Source organism: Polyodon spathula, chromosome 9, assembly GCF_017654505.1.
Source record: "Polyodon spathula isolate WHYD16114869_AA chromosome 9, ASM1765450v1, whole genome shotgun sequence".
In the NCBI taxonomy this organism is placed as follows: Eukaryota; Metazoa; Chordata; class Actinopteri; order Acipenseriformes; family Polyodontidae; genus Polyodon; species Polyodon spathula.
In genome coordinates, this window is record NC_054542.1 from 41,950,455 (window position 1) to 41,968,962 (window position 18,508).

General features: G+C 40.3%; 1 protein-coding gene across 1 annotated transcript; it reads right to left on the bottom strand.

Annotated features, from left to right (window-relative positions):
* Positions 1 to 472: 472 nt before the first annotated feature.
* Positions 473 to 18,358, bottom strand: LOC121320893 (importin-5-like). The gene is made up of 26 exons (XM_041259655.1): positions 18,234 to 18,358; positions 15,762 to 15,842; positions 13,229 to 13,421; positions 11,980 to 12,082; positions 11,477 to 11,573; positions 10,684 to 10,788; positions 9,435 to 9,557; positions 9,227 to 9,347; positions 8,588 to 8,675; positions 8,166 to 8,272; positions 7,636 to 7,760; positions 7,432 to 7,521; positions 7,171 to 7,344; positions 6,667 to 6,885; positions 6,475 to 6,558; positions 5,631 to 5,763; positions 5,289 to 5,410; positions 4,831 to 4,927; positions 4,539 to 4,711; positions 4,080 to 4,191; positions 3,730 to 3,785; positions 3,450 to 3,572; positions 2,891 to 3,110; positions 2,049 to 2,277; positions 1,573 to 1,714; positions 473 to 1,273 (listed from the first exon to the last, which is right to left on the bottom strand). Exons 1-26 carry the CDS (start codon positions 18,309 to 18,311, stop codon positions 1,187 to 1,189), a joined length of 3,282 nt encoding a protein of 1,093 aa, XP_041115589.1. The 5' UTR covers positions 18,312 to 18,358; the 3' UTR covers positions 473 to 1,186.
* Between the last annotated feature and the right edge of the window lie 150 nt (positions 18,359 to 18,508).

The window sequence follows — 18,508 nt, forward strand, 5'->3', positions numbered from 1 at the left end:
TGTCCAAACTCCACTCTAACACTTGGCTTGAATCATTCATTTACTTATTAAAAAAAATAAATACATTCGATTATTGCACAAAAGGAAAACAGGTCGATGTTCAAAACATCATTCCCTGCCACTACGGTTGATTGACTGAGATCTTCTAGCCGTTAGTCCTTCCCATGTTAAAATTAGATGTTTTCTACAGCCTACCAGAGACTGCTAGGCCATATTGAATAGAAGGATATGGGAACACAACCACCCTTCCCAGTGTACACTAATATCCCTTGATTGTTTAAAGAGATTGTGCAGCATCTAGTCCCATTTTGCAGCACCTGGAAACATACATTCAGAAAGAAAATCCAGCCATGCTGGATTATTAAGAAAACCTATAATCAAATTTACCGTACAAAAAGCCAATATAGTAGGATGGATTTTTATGTTCTATAAAAATTTAAAAAAAAAATTAAAAAGACAAGACACAAACCTCTTGGTGTTTTTTCCCCCAGATCACTGTTTATTAACTGGAGGAGTGAATGAGGTTCTGCCAGGCATGCCAAAGGCTTTTCCACATTGAGCATTTTCTGCAAGCCGCCACCCAGCTTTCTACATTGTGGCACCATACTTCAACCCTTTCACTTTGATTTAAAAACAGAACAGTGACATCATGATGGACCTGCATGCTCAAGACCTTTACCCACCCTAAGCAACTGCTGCACTTGGTAGAGGAAGCTTAACTCTACCCTAAAATGTCACTCACTCCTATTAGTATGGTTAACACTAGATGAATAGAAACGTTTACATTTGTTATATTGCACACCTAGCTCTGAGTAACTGACCTGGGGAATTGATTCCAGAAATGCATTCTGCCTAACAATAACATTTATCCCCCACCCCCCGCCCCCCCAAAAAAATTCTCCCTGTAGCCACGCTTTTGAGTGGCGTTCGGATAGAAAAATACTCTAAGTGTCAGGGCTGTAGGATGGTTTTACTGAGACATTCCCCAAGACAGGAATCCATTCACACACACACACACACACACACACACACAGACCTGTACCACACAACTGCCTGATGATGCTGTCTGTGGTCTGCAGAAGTGCTCAACTACAGCTTTTTATTTTTTTATTTTTTGTAGCTCCAAAAGGTGATAGGATGGATTATCATGAGCTAAATTTGCTGGTTGAATAAATATTAAGGTCTTTCAAGCAGTGTTCAGCAGGTCCTTTATAGCTTTCTGTTGTGCTTCATTCAGCATTGATATGCATCCTGTCCAGAGACCTCCAGAGACCTACAAAATCAGGGAAAAAAAATAATACTCAAAACAAAACACCACTGTTGAAACTTGCGTCTTATTTTTAAAGGCAAAGGAATTTTTCTAAAATGGAAAATAAGCCACTCATCCTTGGATAAAAACAGTACTGCCAGGACGCCCCAAGCTCTAAGTTTAAATTTAACCAGGGATTTTCACAACTTTACATTGAGTTTTGCCTTTATTATTCGTTTGTTAACCAGATATACTGTAGCTTACTATAAATGAGAAAAATGTCTAAGAATAAACAAGCCAGCCTTTTAATTATTCTTACTAACCTGTACTTGACGAACAACATTTGCCAACCGTCTGCTACATCCATCTTCATGCTTAACACATTCACTGATAACACCATCAGCGATTATTGAGAAAAGTTTGGGCAAGTTGGAATTGTCGGGTCCAAGGACAATAGGGTTGTTGCTGATTATATATAAAAGGAAAGAAATAGGTTCAGTTTAAACTACACACCCTCCTGCTTGGTAAGCAGATAGGAACACTTCAATATGCTTTTCTACAACCCAACCAATAAACATGGTCAGCCTCGAATACACAACAAATTAGGAATCCCAGCACATGAACTACATAAGCATATTCTTGGCGTAATATTTTTCTGTATATTTTCTTCTTTACAGTATTTTTATTATTTATTTATTTTTTTTTTTTTAAAGAGGGATTATGTTCCATCAGAAGATGATTGTAAATGTTAGTAAATACATTTCAGCTCATCCCCAAATAAATAAATAAATCCCCTTACTTTTCAAGAAGGTCGCACAAGAAATTGAAGGTGTGAACAGCTTCCTCCTTGTCTTCATTCAACGGCAGCCATGACAGCCAGTGAGGAAGGACCTCGCCGACGTTCACACACTCAGGCCTGTACTTCATTACCTTCCCCACTGCCGAGATGCAGTTCTCTGTTGCGTTCACATTTTCTTTGGCTTTGGAATCTGCAGCCTGGATCACTCCTACCAGCAGTGGAATGGCCTCTATATGGAAAATATATCATAATACAGAAACATGTTCATCTTGGGATCCCTATATTTCACTGAATAAAGTGTAATGCACTTGGTTTAAATACACGCTGCTGTTATACACACACACTTCTTTCAGATTAATTTGTTTTGTAGTGCACCTATTGTGAATTTTAGCATTCCATGTTTCCTTGATAATGTTCTGTAGCCATTTCCTTTGTTGCAGTTTGCGATGAGTGCTTCTCTCAAAATGTGAATTTGTCTCCTTTGTCTTGACCATCACCTGCTGTGTTGTCAAAACATTCACAAATAATTACCTTTCTGGCTATTGACTTTATAATGCAGCTTAGTTACTATAAGTTAGTTTTATTCAATTTTAAAAATGTACAGGTGCCAATACATTTGTCATAATCAAATATTTGAAATTGCTTAAGTGCTTTTTTAAAAGACTATTTGTTAAACTAGCAGAACTTGTGTATTTTGATCCTTGTCCTATGAATTAGTGGCTAATGTTCACTAAATGCTTGTATTAAACAGGTTTTCTTGAATGATCTTATATTGAGTAGGTTGTCAATACTTTTGTCTGCGTGCGTGCGTATTTATGTATAGTTTTACCAAGATACCGTACCTGTACAAAAGGGTATGTAATTTTCTCCTCCAAACTGTGCCATGACACCAATTCCATAGGCTGCAGCTTGTCTCACCTCTGGGCTGCTGTCACATAGTGACTGCATCACAGGTCGAATGAAGTACTCCGCATATTTAAAGGATGCTGGGCTGCAGTGCTCAACAACATCATCGAATATGCAAAGCCCCCACTGTCTGTCTGGCCAAGGCCTGTGTGGGCACTGCAATGACACAGGGCAGGTTTTAAAAACAAACCCAGATCTGCAACGTTGATGTTTCCAGAGGGTACGGCAGTGTGGCAGCTAAACCTGTTTTTGATGTGCAATTGACCCACGACCAGTCTAGATATATTCATTTCAGTCTTGTTATTGGTTTAACAAGGCCGCAAGCCATTAGCATGGTAATTGGCAATTAATGAACCTTCTACTTCATGACGTTTCCAACAACCTTCAAAAGCTGAACAGAGTATAAAATGCAAGTCTGGATTCATGTTAATTTCAAAGCCACTCATCGTTCATTGCCACAGGTACGTTTAATGATTTGAATTCTGAAATACTTACAATAAGATTGACTATTAACTGTAACAGCTGTTCAAACCAGGGCAGCACCTTCTCTTTGTAGCTGCTGAATACAGAATGCAGAATGTCTGAGACTTTTGTCAATATGTACACATCATTATCATCCTGAAACATGAAAAGGAGAAAAAGAAGATATCAGCTTCGTACTGAAGGGTTCTTTTGAAAGCACTCATTGCACACAAGGGATCTATCATTGATAGAAAACAGACAAGCCTCTCCCAGGAGTGGAGAACTGTAAAATGGAATCAAATTTAAAATGTACCTCATCCTGTAAACTTTCTTCAACTTGTTCATCATAATCTTCATCTTGCCTTTTGGCTAATGACAAATTTAAAGCATGTAATTAATTGGGATTCAAACCACAAGGATATTGTACAAATAAATTATAGCAAAGGAGATATGATCTGTTGGCAATATGTTGAATAGAACTCATAACAAACACACAAGCGCAACTAAAGGACCATGGAAAAAATTACACCCCCCCCCCCCCCCCCCCAAGCAAAACATAAAAAAGTCTGACATCCACAATACGCCATACATTTGTGCACATACTAGTTTTTGATGATATTTACTCCACACTCCCAGAAATAAACAACATTGTCATCAGTTTACCTTGTCTTAACTCTTGATTTTTAAAGTGCTCCTCCAGTTTCCCTTTCAGGATTCCACCAAGCTCTTCGAAGTGTTCATTGTTAATGCAGCCATCTCCCATTAACTCAATGCACTACAGAATTATTACAAAGTTTGTTTACTTTCACAAGCTTGATTGCCACCTTTAAGAATTCAAATTAACTGCATTCAATGATTAACTATCTTTGCAGTGGCTGCAAAAGGTCTACCCACTGCCTTCACCTGACATATATAAATGAAAACACGATTCTATTTTTTACAAAAACAAAACTCTGACTTTGCATTGTTTCATTTCAAGGTTCTCTTCAAAACATTCCCCCTTAACCACTGATTGTACCCATTACATTCTAGACAAACATAATGACTGCCTTTTCTCCAAACTTATTTTAGGCTTACTATCGACTGTTGAATTTAAAACAAAAAAAAGTAGATAACCTTTACCTTTGCAAAAGAGTGCATGATTTCAGACAGGACGTCCGAATCCGGTTCGGTTCCAATTGCCTTGATGAGGGCGTCGCACATGAAATGCCACATCTGAGTCAGGTACTCGGGGCCACGCGCTCTCGCACATTCCAGCAGCAGGGGCATGGACTCTGCTGCTGCCACACGGACACGTTAAAGGGTGAAGGAAAACTACAATAAATGCCATTCTCCTGCAATGTCAGACAAAAATAACTATACTTAAAAGCTGAATATTTGTTTTTTTTGTACTGGAATGCACTGTAAAGGATATCATCATGGAAATAAAACTTTAGCAAAGGGACCATCAGCTTCACAACTTGCTCAGTGTATTCCACAAATCCTTCCTTCAGTTCTTTGGCATAACATACCTAGGAAAAAGGAGGGAAAAATAAATCTTTGAGGCATTTAGTAGTGATTAAAGAAACAGTCCCTGGTCCAAATCCCAACTTACTCAGTCACTCACTGTTTAACATTGGGTCAGGTCTCATTGTGTTCTAATAAAAAGGTACAAGTTGTGAAAGTAGCATCTTGATATGGAAATGAATCCATCAGGGAGAAAACAGTCACAGCCAGTCCTCTTCATAGGTCAACTAGGGATGTGACTTGATTGTCACAGCTTGGTCTGGCACTAATCCATGGACCCAGAGGTGAACGCTTTCACACCACACTTCTGCCAGAAACCTGCTGCTCCAAGCACACTGCAGAGACCTGCTGCTACAAGTCACTCACCAGCATTTGGCATGCAGTTGCTTTCTCCTCCAGCCCTGCGGTCTTGATTCCAAAGCTTTGCTGGTCTCCCAAGTTCACAAACTCCCATCCATCATCCTCACTCATGTTCTCCATGTCTTGGGCTGGGAGGAAGCAAAAGAGGCACAAGAAGAATTAAATGGGGTTCAAACACACAAAAACAGCCAATTATTTACCCTATGTCTTTACACATGCTAAAGCATCAAAAAGACACATCCTAATCTGTACTTTAGAGCCTTTGTTTTTTTTTAGTACTGCTGTATATCTCTTATGAGTGAGTGTTTAAGGTTATGGAAGAACCTTGATATTACAACTGATACTCACTGTCTAAAAGGGCCACCTCTGGTTTAATGGAAGCGGTTTTCATGAGCGGCCCCATCACAACAGGGAGGTACTGCTGGAATTCTTTGCCAAGGATCTTGCACATTCTGGCCCAGGCTGAAATCATGTAAGATATCTAAAAGAAATGACAAAGATCCACAAGGTTAACTCCACCCGAGTTAGTTAAGTTTGCATCATTCCAATGGTGGAATCTAGTTCTGTTAGTTCAAATTATTATTATTATTATTATTTTTGCTTAGCATTTAAACTAATCAATCCATTGTGACTTTGTAATTGTTTGTATACCACACACCCCATGTCAAAGTAGTGCAACAGGTTAGTACACACTATAGCACATTGATTCACATTTAAAAACTTAACAGCAGTAAACTGATCACTCTGGGGACAGTTTTAAACTTGCAATAATAAAAATCATTCAAGTGTAAAAGAAGAAAAAAAGGCAGAGGAAATTAAAGGATGCAGATCTGTTCCCAGAACTTTATGCTTTGATTATTAACGTTACCAGGACTACTGCTGAATGTCAGCCAATGCTGTGGTCACTCTGCCATGGTCTCAAGGGCCAAAAAAACAGCCTGCTAAACTGGCAGATTTTGCTATGCTTTACAAAAGCTGTTTTGGATGGAAGAGAAGAAATACAGCTTTGTAGTGAGCACAAGAGAGTTTGTGACAGTTGCTTATAATAAGTACACACCATTATATAAACAAAAAATAACCTACTTTCTTCAACTCCCACACTTGCTTAACCCTGACAATGAAATGTATTGGATTGGATTTATCCCACTAAAACAGAGGCTTTTAAACTAGCCCCACTGGTATGCAGCCCCACCTGTGGGTCATCATCCTCCAGGTCATTGAAATCAGTCTGTGTCTTCAACAGGAGCTGCATCACCTCGGAGGCATCTGGCATGAACTGCAATTATAAAACAAGGAGGGAAAAAGTGAGTGAAGCAGCGTGCTTCACACAGATGTACTGCATGGCATTTTGGACTGAAGATCTACCTCGGTTTTCCCAGTTTACCTTATCTTTCCCGACAGCGAGGCCTATGAGGCTGATGCACTCGATGGTTTTTCCACGGAGAAGCCGGAGCTCCTTCTGCACAGCGTTCTCTACAATGTGCTTCAGGGACGGCATGAAGAGGTCATAATAGGGGACAAACTTCTCCTCCGCGGTGTCTGCCACTGAGGCGATGGAGGTCACCACCTGCTCCAGCACCAGCTTGGTACCCTTCTGGATCAGCTTGAACACCAGAGAAGAGAGTCAGTGCAAAAACAACATTTTACTTTCCATTCAATTCTACATGAAGCATAGTTGGAGCGAGTCCTAATTCACATAGGAGATGGTAGTACTGTTCCCTTAGTACCAGAACTCAACCCATACGCCAGCATATTCCAGTGGAACAATGTATTCATGCATTTCTTTCCAACATGAACTTGTGTCCTGGATAAATTCCATAAGCCTAATAACCCTTGGTTTACAAAAAAATGTATAGTACCATTTCTAAGCCTTTCAAAGGCATCTTACCTCCTGCAGTTTCGCCACCATGATGACATGCAGGTTTTTAACGAGGCTGTCCAGGTATGGAATGAGCAGAGATTTGGGACAATCTTCAGTGAAGTTTATAAGAGCAGCTGCTGCGTGTGCCTGAACCCGAGGATTGGCCTGGTCTTCCATGGTCTGCAACAGGGAAGCGATCACCTGCGAACAGACACAAACCAGGGGCATCATTCAAAGGTTCTTTCATCACAGGTCTGAGTAGCAGCAGTCATCCACCTCCATACCCACCCTATCGTGGAATTTCTTTTGGAAGGTTGGGGCAAAGTCTGTGGCCATTTGTCCAACTGCATTGCAAGCTGCATATCTCACTCTTGGATGCTGAAAAATAAGAATACATTTAATTTTTTTTTTAAAAAGCAACTTGTTCAGGTTACATTTGACAAGCCATTCTTTCAATCATGTAGTTAGTTTTGGGGCTCACTGAAAACTTACAGGATCTTGGCAGAACAGCAATACGAAGTTGACTATTTCCACGAGGATGGCCTCCATCTGCTGGTGGCAGCCTTCACCGATGGCCGAGAGCGCCATTAGTCCAGCATGCCTGTACTTCCAATCAGCTGCAAGAAGGAACAAAGGCCACTTCATGCTATGAATAAAAGTACTGTTTAGAAGGAGCGATCTCTTCACTATCCACCGCCTAAAAAATTCTATTAACTTGAGTACTTGACATTTATAACAATACTCCTTTAGAAACGAACACATATGTTCAAAAAGCAGAAATAAAATGCTGATCAGATGTCAATAAGATTCAACTTACCAACTGAGTCTTGCAAGAGGCGTTCTGTTTTTTTGTATTTTACAATTTTATTAGATTAGCCAGGGTAGACAATTAAAATATGTATTTCAGTTTAGCTAAAACACTAGGATTAACACGATGGCCAGTCTTCAAAACAGTGCCTTTTCATTCTTTAGTACAAGAGCGGACCTTTTTATTCAGACAAAAACTATAGCAATGCACTTACGATTCTGCAGCATCTGCATGATGTGTGCTTTGATCATAGGAAGTACAATCTTCCCCCCCAGTCCACAAGCTACTCTGTCCAGTGCACTCTCCCCAGCCACTGCATTGCTATGGGGGAATCAGAAGGAGTTTTAACAGATGAGAAAAAAAACAAAAAACAAAAAACCAGCAACGGAGACGAATTTTCTGCAAGAAAATTTAACCACACTATTTGCAACAAAAACCCAATTTGCACAGAGATAGGAGCCTCAGCATCAACATTTTCCTTTCACATATAAATAGTTAAAATTGTTTATTATTATTATTACTATTAAAGTTTTGCACAGAGCCTAAATAATTATTTATATTCAAACATACATCCCACTCCACTGGGCATATATACCTGTTCTCAGACATCTGATATGCCGTTAGGAATTCACACACCTGTCAAAATCATCATCTTCAAGTTCATCAGCCATGGCCCACTCTTCATCTTCCTCCAAATCCACCATCATTGCCAACATCTGGGGAACTAAAAAGACAATAATGTAAAACCATTCAATTTTCCAGTACTTATACTGTATTCCTGATAACCATCATCTAGAGTGGTGGCACGAAGTGGAGGGAATGGCATCGCTGATGCAACAGTTTGTGAACAAAGTGGAGCTGCTATGTGAAAAAAGTCTCCATCAGGGTTAAAACTGCCAGTTTAAAAGGGTTTACGTTTTACTGAACCAATACAGGTCAACCAAGGAGAAAGAAGCATTGGTAACACATCTATTACTCTATATCTACTAAACATCTTATGTACATTCTTTCACATGATGTCTTGTAATGCAAGAAGGTGCGTGTCGTCTACACCAGACTCGTAAACAATGAATAAATGACATGTGTAGGTGGTATATACATATATAACTTTCTACCAATGCAAGGCACCATAAAACATGTAGCATTGTAACATGTGCGTACCAGAATACAAATTTGTACTGTTACACCTTTATCAGTGCAACAAGTATTCTGGCATGTGTTACCAGGACTAAACAGCTGGGGTTTGACAAGCCCTTACAGGAGTCTTATACTTACTACTCTGTTCCACAAGGTTCGTGTGCTTTCTCAGCATGGCAGAGCCAGTCTCAGAGAGAGTGACAATGACTTCCAGGGCCAGCTGGCGCTGCATGTTACTCAAACTGGTGTCTGCGCACAGCTGGAAACATACAAATACATAGAATAAAGGGAATGCAGCAGGGCACGGCACTAGCAAGTATCTGCAGATTAATCCAAGACCGCTCACCTTGAGACTGAGCTGTAAAGTGGCCTCCAAGTTGGGCCGCAGATACTTGGGGGCAGTGTCAGCAATCTCCACCAACGACTTCAGCACAGAGTCATCGTTTTGGTAACAGGACTCATTTACAGCCTTCGGGGTGAAAGAAACATGGACTTAAGTATTGACACATTTCTGCCACAAACAGGGGGCCAGGCTCTCAGCAATAAAGTAAAATGGAACATTATTTCGAGTAAACGCCAGGGGCCTTTCTAGCAACACCGGTAATTAATGAAATGTTCTTAAGAGGAACAAAAATACAGTACTGCAGTTGAGATGATACATTAATTAGTGCAGGGGCACTAATGTAATTTTCAAATTCAGATCTGTTCAAGATTCCAACAAGCACTTGAATATTCATTTATTTCATATTGATAACATTATCAAAGCGATTATATGTAAACGCTATTAAAGTTGAAAAACACCCCAGAAGTAAGTTGTGGCCTTACTTTATCATAGTGAATCAACTACAAACCAAAGGATGCCACACATTTATTTATTTTTGTATAAAAAGAAACTAAATCAGGGTATCAGATTTTAGATTTCCACCAATAAAACAGACAAAACAGCCCCTGGAGACTAATACTGTGTTAACTCCCCACATTCACTTCGCTTGCAAAGAGATCTGTGGTTATTTGATCTGACCAGTTATTAGGATGTTTCAACACAACAAAACACTAACAGAGAATTGGTCAATTCATTGTTTTGAACAAGTTATACTTATAAAAGGATGGCTTAAAATGTGTCAATTATAGCCATATTAACAAAGAATACTAATCCCCTGTAGTCTGGCCGGGAGCTGCGTTGTCCTCCCACGCTGTAGCTCCTGAGCGGCTGCATGGTGAATCCGCAGTGTGTAAGGAAGCGGTTGGCTGACGGCACACTCTTCGAGGACAGCGTGTGTTCGTCTTCGCCGTTCCCAAGTCAGCACAGGGGTGGTAACGGTGAGCCGAGCATAAATAAATAATTGGCCATTTCAAATTGGGAGAAAATAAATAATTGGCAACGAATAAATTAAAAAAAAAAAAAAAGAAAAACCACAAATCCTGTCTGGAGGTGCCCTTGACACGCTTGTGATCTATCAACTTCCCAAGACGGTGCGTGGCAATGCTGTGCCACCTGGAGACACCATCAATCAGATTAGATAAGAATGCACATGTCCTACTTGCTTGGGCTTTTCAGGCTGTGCATTACTCAAGGATATCTGCTTTGTTCTTACCTGCAGGACACCGGGTAGCAAGTCAGCAAAGTACTTTAAGAGGGGTGTGTTGCTTTCATTGGCTAGAACAAAGGAAGCTGCTGCCCTTGCAGCCAGAGTCCGGATCTAACAAAGACAGTGAAACTGAATTAACAACCAGCACACTAGCAAGGTAACCCTACTTAAAAACAGCCATAGACAGTACAAATGAACAGGGAACCTGTCGTTATTAGTGGTTATGTCTTCTACAAGCACTTCCCTCCTCACAGTCAAGTGGAAATCATTGCTGCTGAGCATTCATTTGACAGTGCCAGATAAACGGCCCACTCAAATTCAAGTGCATTCTTCGGTTCAAAAAGATATATTTTGAGGGAGAAGAAACAAGAAATATTTGACTTGAACTGCTGTCCCTTGCAAAAATGTGGTAATCCTGGAGAGGGACTGAATTGGTTTAAAAAGGCCAGATTTGTTGCCCATGTATTTTTTCATTAAAAAAGTGAAACACACAACTAATGCCATATAAGGATTTTTGTGTCCATTAAAACAAACAAAAAAAAAACTCCATTATCTGGAACACTTCTCACCATTAATCAAAGTACTCATTTCTTTTTCAAAGAGCATGCAAAACTAGCAACTATTAAATTTACAGAATTCACTTTTAACATTACACAATTTAGAAGGGTGTATGGTTTAAAATACAATACACGCAATGCCTAGAACTGTTCCACGTCCCACAGAACTTGTATGCAAGGCAAGGGATATATTCTCACGCACACGCACACGCACACGCACACACACGGAACTCGCTCCTCACCGGTGGGTGTTCTTGATCCTGCATGCACTGAACCAGCATACGTTTAATAACCTCCAGGTAATGCTGCTGCTGATTTCCAAAGATTCCAGGGAAATTCCTAAATGGGAGGAGAAAATAAATAAACAAATAAATAAAATATAAAAAACCACACACATCCGTCGTGTATCTGGGACCAGAGTAAGGGCGGATATGTAAAAAGGCAGATGAATGAATCCGGTTTTAAAAACCACTACACACAGCTATAATAACTACTGTATTCACACAATTATTGTTTTGAGGTTCAGCTTTTATTAGGGTCCCCTAACACCCTCATTTAGAAAGATGCAGGGAATTAATACTTGTGACAGAGTAGCCGTCTGCCGTGTGGGTGCGTGCATTCACTGCTGAGTTCACAGATCGAGACGGAGGTGGCGAACAGGACTTATTTACATACCAACACACTGACCAGCTCACGTGACGCTACCAGCAGGGCAGCACACTGATCACGTAAAAGAAAGACTTACCAGAAAATATGCAAGGCAGACTCCCGTAATCCCACGTCCTGAGAGCTGACTGAATCAAACAGGAATTTCAAAACTTCTGGCCACTGGTTGTTTCCATCATCATCTTAAGAAAAAAAAAAACAAACAAAAAAAAAACTTAACATGCCATAACTGCATATCACATGTAAATACAGGCAATTAATGGTTTCCATCTGTCTTGTGCCCAAGACTCCAACCGTGTTTGGAGATGTGAAAAACTGTGAAACTGCAAATTTCGTAATATGGGCCAAGAAATGCCATCTATTAGTATGACAGAAATAGAAAACTCTACAGGGGGAACTGTCATCTCCAAGGCAGAAGACATGAGCATCAAATCCAGCTACAACCTTGCCAAATCTGACACACCAGCACAGTGGCAGCAAAGGAATTCCGAGATGGCGCTACAGCAGGCAGATGACCAGCCACCCCCCACCCCCCCAAGCAGTATTGTTGAACTGTACACTGGGACAAACCAGCATACTCAGCGCATTGCAAGAACAAAGGTTACAGCTTCATGACACATTTGTTCCATGTTTTTTATTCCCCATAGGACAGCAGAGGAATGTTAAAAGAGAAAACCATTTAATGTCTGCAGAACCAAGTGCCCTCCTTCAATAAATATAAATTATATATATAAACTACTGAAGAGAAATAAATCCAGTACTAATGAATAATTGTTATGCCTCACAATATTTGACAGTTATTACATTTACTGTACATGACAAAAAAAAAAAAAAAAAACACACAAAAGGGTGTTAGGAAGGAAGAGGAAAAGAATTTGCTGTCTGAGGATTCCTGCAGTTTCGAATTTCTGCTTAGTCATGGACTCACTGGGACGGACTGGTATAAATGTGCAGGAACACAGTGCTCTGAGGAATATCTGGACTCACTTGTGCATGTTTCAGATCTACTGTTTAACAAGGCGGATATTTTGTATCAATTACTTTATCCTGCACACATAGGGGGTCAATGCAGCTTACCTAAACAGCTGCAAATCTAAATGCTGTGTTTCAAATTAAATAAAAATACCATTTCTTAATATTTTTTATACAGAAAGAAACTGGACAACATACTGTTTGATGAACCGCCACCATTTGGACGGATTGAATAATGTTTAAAAAAATAAAATAAAAAACAAAGACAGAACAAAATAAAATGAGTTTCAAGCTGAAATAATAATAATAAATACGTAAAACGAATCACTTGACAGAACCCTGTACTGTTTACATACCAAGCAGGTTCCGTGCCAGTTCAGCAGCGATGTCACAGACCTTCTTCCTAATTCCTGGCGATGCCTCCATCTGGATGCCCATTAAGAGTTCAGTCTTGACGGCGTTTTGCATGTCCTCCGGAAGCGTGGGATAAACCTCGTCAAAGGCAGAAGACAGCAGTCGCCGTAGCAGGACTGCGGCCATCTGCCTGGCCTGAGTGGAAGCACAAAGACAACTTAAACAGGACAGAACACTGACTGGCATTACTATAGTCCCCTTTATAGACCAATGCAACAGGGGGGTGTTCTAACAATGCCAAACAAATGACACCTTACAGCACAGCTGCCAAAATGTATTGCAAGTGGGTCACCAGGTAAGGGTTAACAGCCTTGGGCAGTTTGATCAAGTAAGTCTTGAACATCTCGTATTGCGGTGCCTTAACATTATGCTGCAGATTTGCAGTTTTGGGAACTAAACACGCACATAGAAATAAAACAAAATCTCTAGAGCAAAGTGTCGTCACCTACTGCGTGTGTCTCATGCCCAAGTGTGTGTGTTCTGGAGCTGATGCTAAACAAACAATCTGTCATGTTTAGATATTACTTTTTTTACTTTCATAAGAAAAGAAGCTATTCCATTAGCACCAACTTTAGGTCATCGTCAGATGCTCTCGTTTCTGTGATCTAAAAATAGCCATGCTATTCTTGCAGGTCAGAGTAGAGACTTGGCAGCACTCAACATTACTGTAATTTTCAAAAGATATTTCACACCTGCATTGTTTCTCTGGCTTGTGATATATAATATACAAGAGGTATATTTGTATTGAGATCAATGGTGTACATACAGATGTGATGTTGAGAGCTCAATGAGAGAAGACATGTCAGAGCGATACATCAGGGAAAACAATTCAATGTGTAATAAACAGCAAAGCCAGAGTTGCATTTTTCATCAAGTGCCTGGCTGTCTTCATGCAGCACAGAACTGCTTTCCCACTATTCTGGTTATCAGTGCAGACAGATACTGATTTTGCTTTAACTGAAATACAAATCGGGCTGTAAATTAGATACACAGCAGCTGTCCAGTCTTTGTGTTAAATGTTGTTGAACAGTTAGTCTGCGGACCTGAAACGGCTCTTATTGGCTGAATGGTTGCAACACAGAAATAAAAGAAGCTCTCAAATGTATTATTAATGAACGCCTAGCAAGGACAATGGTGCAGGATAGGAAATGACAGTAAATTAATGGAAATTGGATGGGTAGCGTATTTCTTTACACCCAACTACAGGGCTGTTTGCCTAACTCAGCAAACCACACCAGTGTACAATCACAAATGATTTCACAGGTATTTTGGGGGGGGTGTTTAACTGTGCCCCCCCCCCCCCCCCATTAGGAAGACATACATGTGGGCAGCTCTCCTCCCAAAGACAGGTTGTCACAAGCCATGCAAAAGATGCACAACGTTGTTCTCACGCTTTGCTCGCGGCTTCAGAAATGCTGATTTCAGGTGAAGGTTACAGTTACGTTGCAATAGGTTTGTTTGTGAATCCTAAAAACAGACCATGGGAATGAGTTCTAGTGGCTTTCAGAAAGAGGAACCTATACCAAGGCGCCAGTGGTGATAAACTGCACATCACAACACACAGCACATGCTGACTGGTATGAACCTTTAGCTCTAAATACCACCACAAGCTGTGTGTTCCCTTTGTTAGGGGCCCCATGGACTCATGCCTATTCAATAAAATTAGATATCCTTAATATCAAATGGGAGGTTTCACCATTAGCTGGACACAATGTTGGGATTCAGTCAAACCCTGCTTCAAGTTATTGGGGCAATTAGTCTTTACAGCAATCAGGCATTTTGTTGAAAATGTTGGTTGAGCTGGGCAGCCTGCTTTTTTTTTTTTTTTTTTTTTTACCAAGAAGACAAACTCCATCTCGCTGCATCACTTTAATACAGGTTGCAGTTGCAAACATGTATTAGAAGTGTCACTTCATGTTACAGAGCTTCTGTATTGTACAACTACAACAATAGCTTACAAAGCGCCCCAGAACATCTGAAAATCACAGCTTGAGAAGCCGACACAACCAATTCATCTTTGGCCTTGACCGCATGTACTTGAAGTATAATTTTTCCGTTAATTTACCAGGAACTGGTGAATTTACAGTTGTATAACACATATCTGTGTTGCTGTGGTCACTTGCAACAACCCCCAAAGTATCGATAAAGCAGGCAAACAACTTTGCAGCCTTCTCAGAATAAGTACTTACGAGGAACAAAAATGATGAGCTTTGTGTAGAAGCCTTTCTTAAAAAGGGCTGACACTACAAAAGAAGTTCTGAAGCATTAAGATGCACTGCCTCTCAAATGAATGGGGCTCAACCCCCAGCAAGACTATTCAAGGATGAACTGTCGTTACTGCAGTGACAAAAAGCCAAAGCCAGCCTCCCCCTCCCCTTTCCACACAACAGACTCTTCTCAACTCATACCTCCACAGCAGGCCAGCCCCCCCTCCCCTCCCCTCTTTCCACACAATAGACTCTTCTCAACTCATACCTCCTCAGCAGCAGTTGCATCCCTCACTGCTTGAAGCAGGAACGTGATCTTGGACGGGCCAGGGATGCTCTCATAGGTTTCCTGAGAAGATTAAGAAATGAAATGAAAATGATGTCTTTTATAGACTAATTCAACAGTAGATGGTAATTTCAATGTATTTACAGAGTTCAGTCCCTGTGCTTTCTCAGATAGCTAAATTCCACATGAATTGCACAGCCATGACCAACAGATAGAAAGTCACTCAGACAGACCCATTCCCCAGCTGCAGAGAAAAGATGTATTATTTTGAATAGATAGAAAACAGAGGCGGTGCGTAAAGGATTCTTTACAGATTTGTCATGCAGAACACAGAAATAAAGCTAAAATATAAAAGAATGAGGACTGAAGTTAACAAGCGCAATAAACCGGAAGATGAAATCTACTCTATGCCAACACAAAGGGTGGCGCTCTGGCCCATGGGGTAAAGAGATTCACCCATAAGCTTCCAAAGTAAGTCAGTGGCTGAACTGGGGTTTTAGGTCTACTGTATTAGCCATCTATACAAACTTGTTTCCAACCACAGCCCAAACATTTTCAAAAATCTAAGCCACAAGGATACATTTTTGCAATCTGACTGTATATTTCTGCACTGCAGGTGATGTTAAACAATAGTGGACAACGCTCTTCCGACTTTAAAAGTGTACCTCTGTCCTCTAGTGTTTTTCTTGAGACATGTTGCTAACCACACCCCACATTACAGACAGACTTCTTTGGGACTATCCTGGCTGTACACCATCACTGGTCTCAATCCAAACCACAATCGAAGTGTCTCTCCAAGTACTGTTTACTGTTCTACCTACATGTACACGACAAAGCTTGTTTTCAGATACTGTATGATAGTATACAATCCTAAGCATAAACCCCATTTTTGATTTATAAATTATAATATTTGATGTGAACAAGATTTTACCAAAAAAGACAAAAGTGTGAATGTACAATGCTCTATTTCTGACCTAGGCTAAAGCGAAGCTTCGATACCTAGCAGACCATGCTTGATTTCTGAAGTTTCCATGTAGGAGGTTATAGGGAAATAAACACCTTGTTCCTAATACAACTTCAAAACTCAATACAAAATATATTACCAAGTAAAAAAAAAATGTAACTATTACAACAAAGTGTCAGCGTGGTTAATCAGTTACTCCACATTTCCGATTATCAAGCATTAGTCCAAGAACATCAAAACTTTAGTTTCAGTAATACAATACACAGTAGCAAGAGAATGGTTCCCTAGAACTGTCCATGATAAAGTTCCTGACAGTGGTGCAAAACTCACCCCCTGTCTGCTAAAAGGATTTCGCCAGGCATTAGCACATCAGCACACCATTGTGTTTAATAAAGTATATGCTGACCATTGAAGGGGTGTCTGTGATGAACGATTCAATGCAGGCATCCAATCAGAAATCCAGCTGGGTCAGACCCGGGAATCTAGACATTGAGTAAGGATTCCCCACTAGGCTTTACAAGACATACACTTCAGCACATTGGGAACAAAAGTCGGCTTCACATTCACAGAGGCTACTGTGAAAAGTGTGTTCCCCTTGCTGAAGTTCGTTTTATAAAGCACCTTCCCCGAATATAAAATGTTGGTATTTCTTTGCATTTCAATAAAATGTTTGGTTTTATTGTGGTAAATGATTTTTTTTTAATTTAAGATACGTTATTACCAATCGTGTCAATAACTACATCTACGTATTACATATAAATAAATGAAAACAATTGCGCAAAACAAACCACTGTTGAATATAAAGAATACTGCATTTTACTCAATAATTGACATTCATTGTCGCTAGTTTTAATTTTATAACCATTCTTGGCAATTCTCTCACAACTTGTTAAACGGTTTGATCTCTCTCACCTCCAAAGACGGGAACACATCACTGTAACCCACCTGTCTACAATACGGACTGTGTTCAGAAAGTGTTAAAAGTGCACACATTACATAGCAAAGAAAAATAAACTAAAACAGCAAATAAACAAATATTAATCCTCCATTCCATGGTACCTAAAAATATTACATCCAGATCATTCATAAGTGCAATGCGATTACAATTTGATTTATAATTATACGTACACATTTAAGTCATTTCTCAATATATATTTTTTTTTTGCAACGACATCACCCACTAGTAGTATAAGTACACGTTCACCTCCAACACCAAACCACCATATAGAAAAAGTCACATTTAAGATCAGTCCTTTTAAAAGACTAGACACAATCACATGACTCTCAGCCCTGTATCTGTAACAGTACAGCAAAGTAAAAGCATCTCTGATTCCAATGCAGCGGCTCTGCTACTTCCCCTGTGCTCAGCCTCGTCTCAATCACGCACACGTGGGGTGGGCCGCTTGTGTAACCCACCTCGTCTATCTCGCTTTTCTACCTCTTTCATTTATTTACCTCTTCGTGAACATGTCTAGTAAAGGATTCTGTACCTCAGACTGCTTCCTGGTGTTGTTGTCAGGGCTCATAAGGTTGCCCAGCAAGAGATAGAACTGCTGTTGCTCCGCCATTGCAATCAGATCCGCGAAAGAGACCGAAAGCTGGAGGAAGAGGAAAGGAAAACCGGCGGGCGCAGCGACCTCTCACACCGGACACACCGACGAGGACCCGCTGATTGGACGGCACCCTGTCATTACAGCCTTCTGATTGGGTGCGTTTTCAGAAGGTTGTACCAGATTCCAGAGCTTCTCTAACAGGGGCCAGTCGT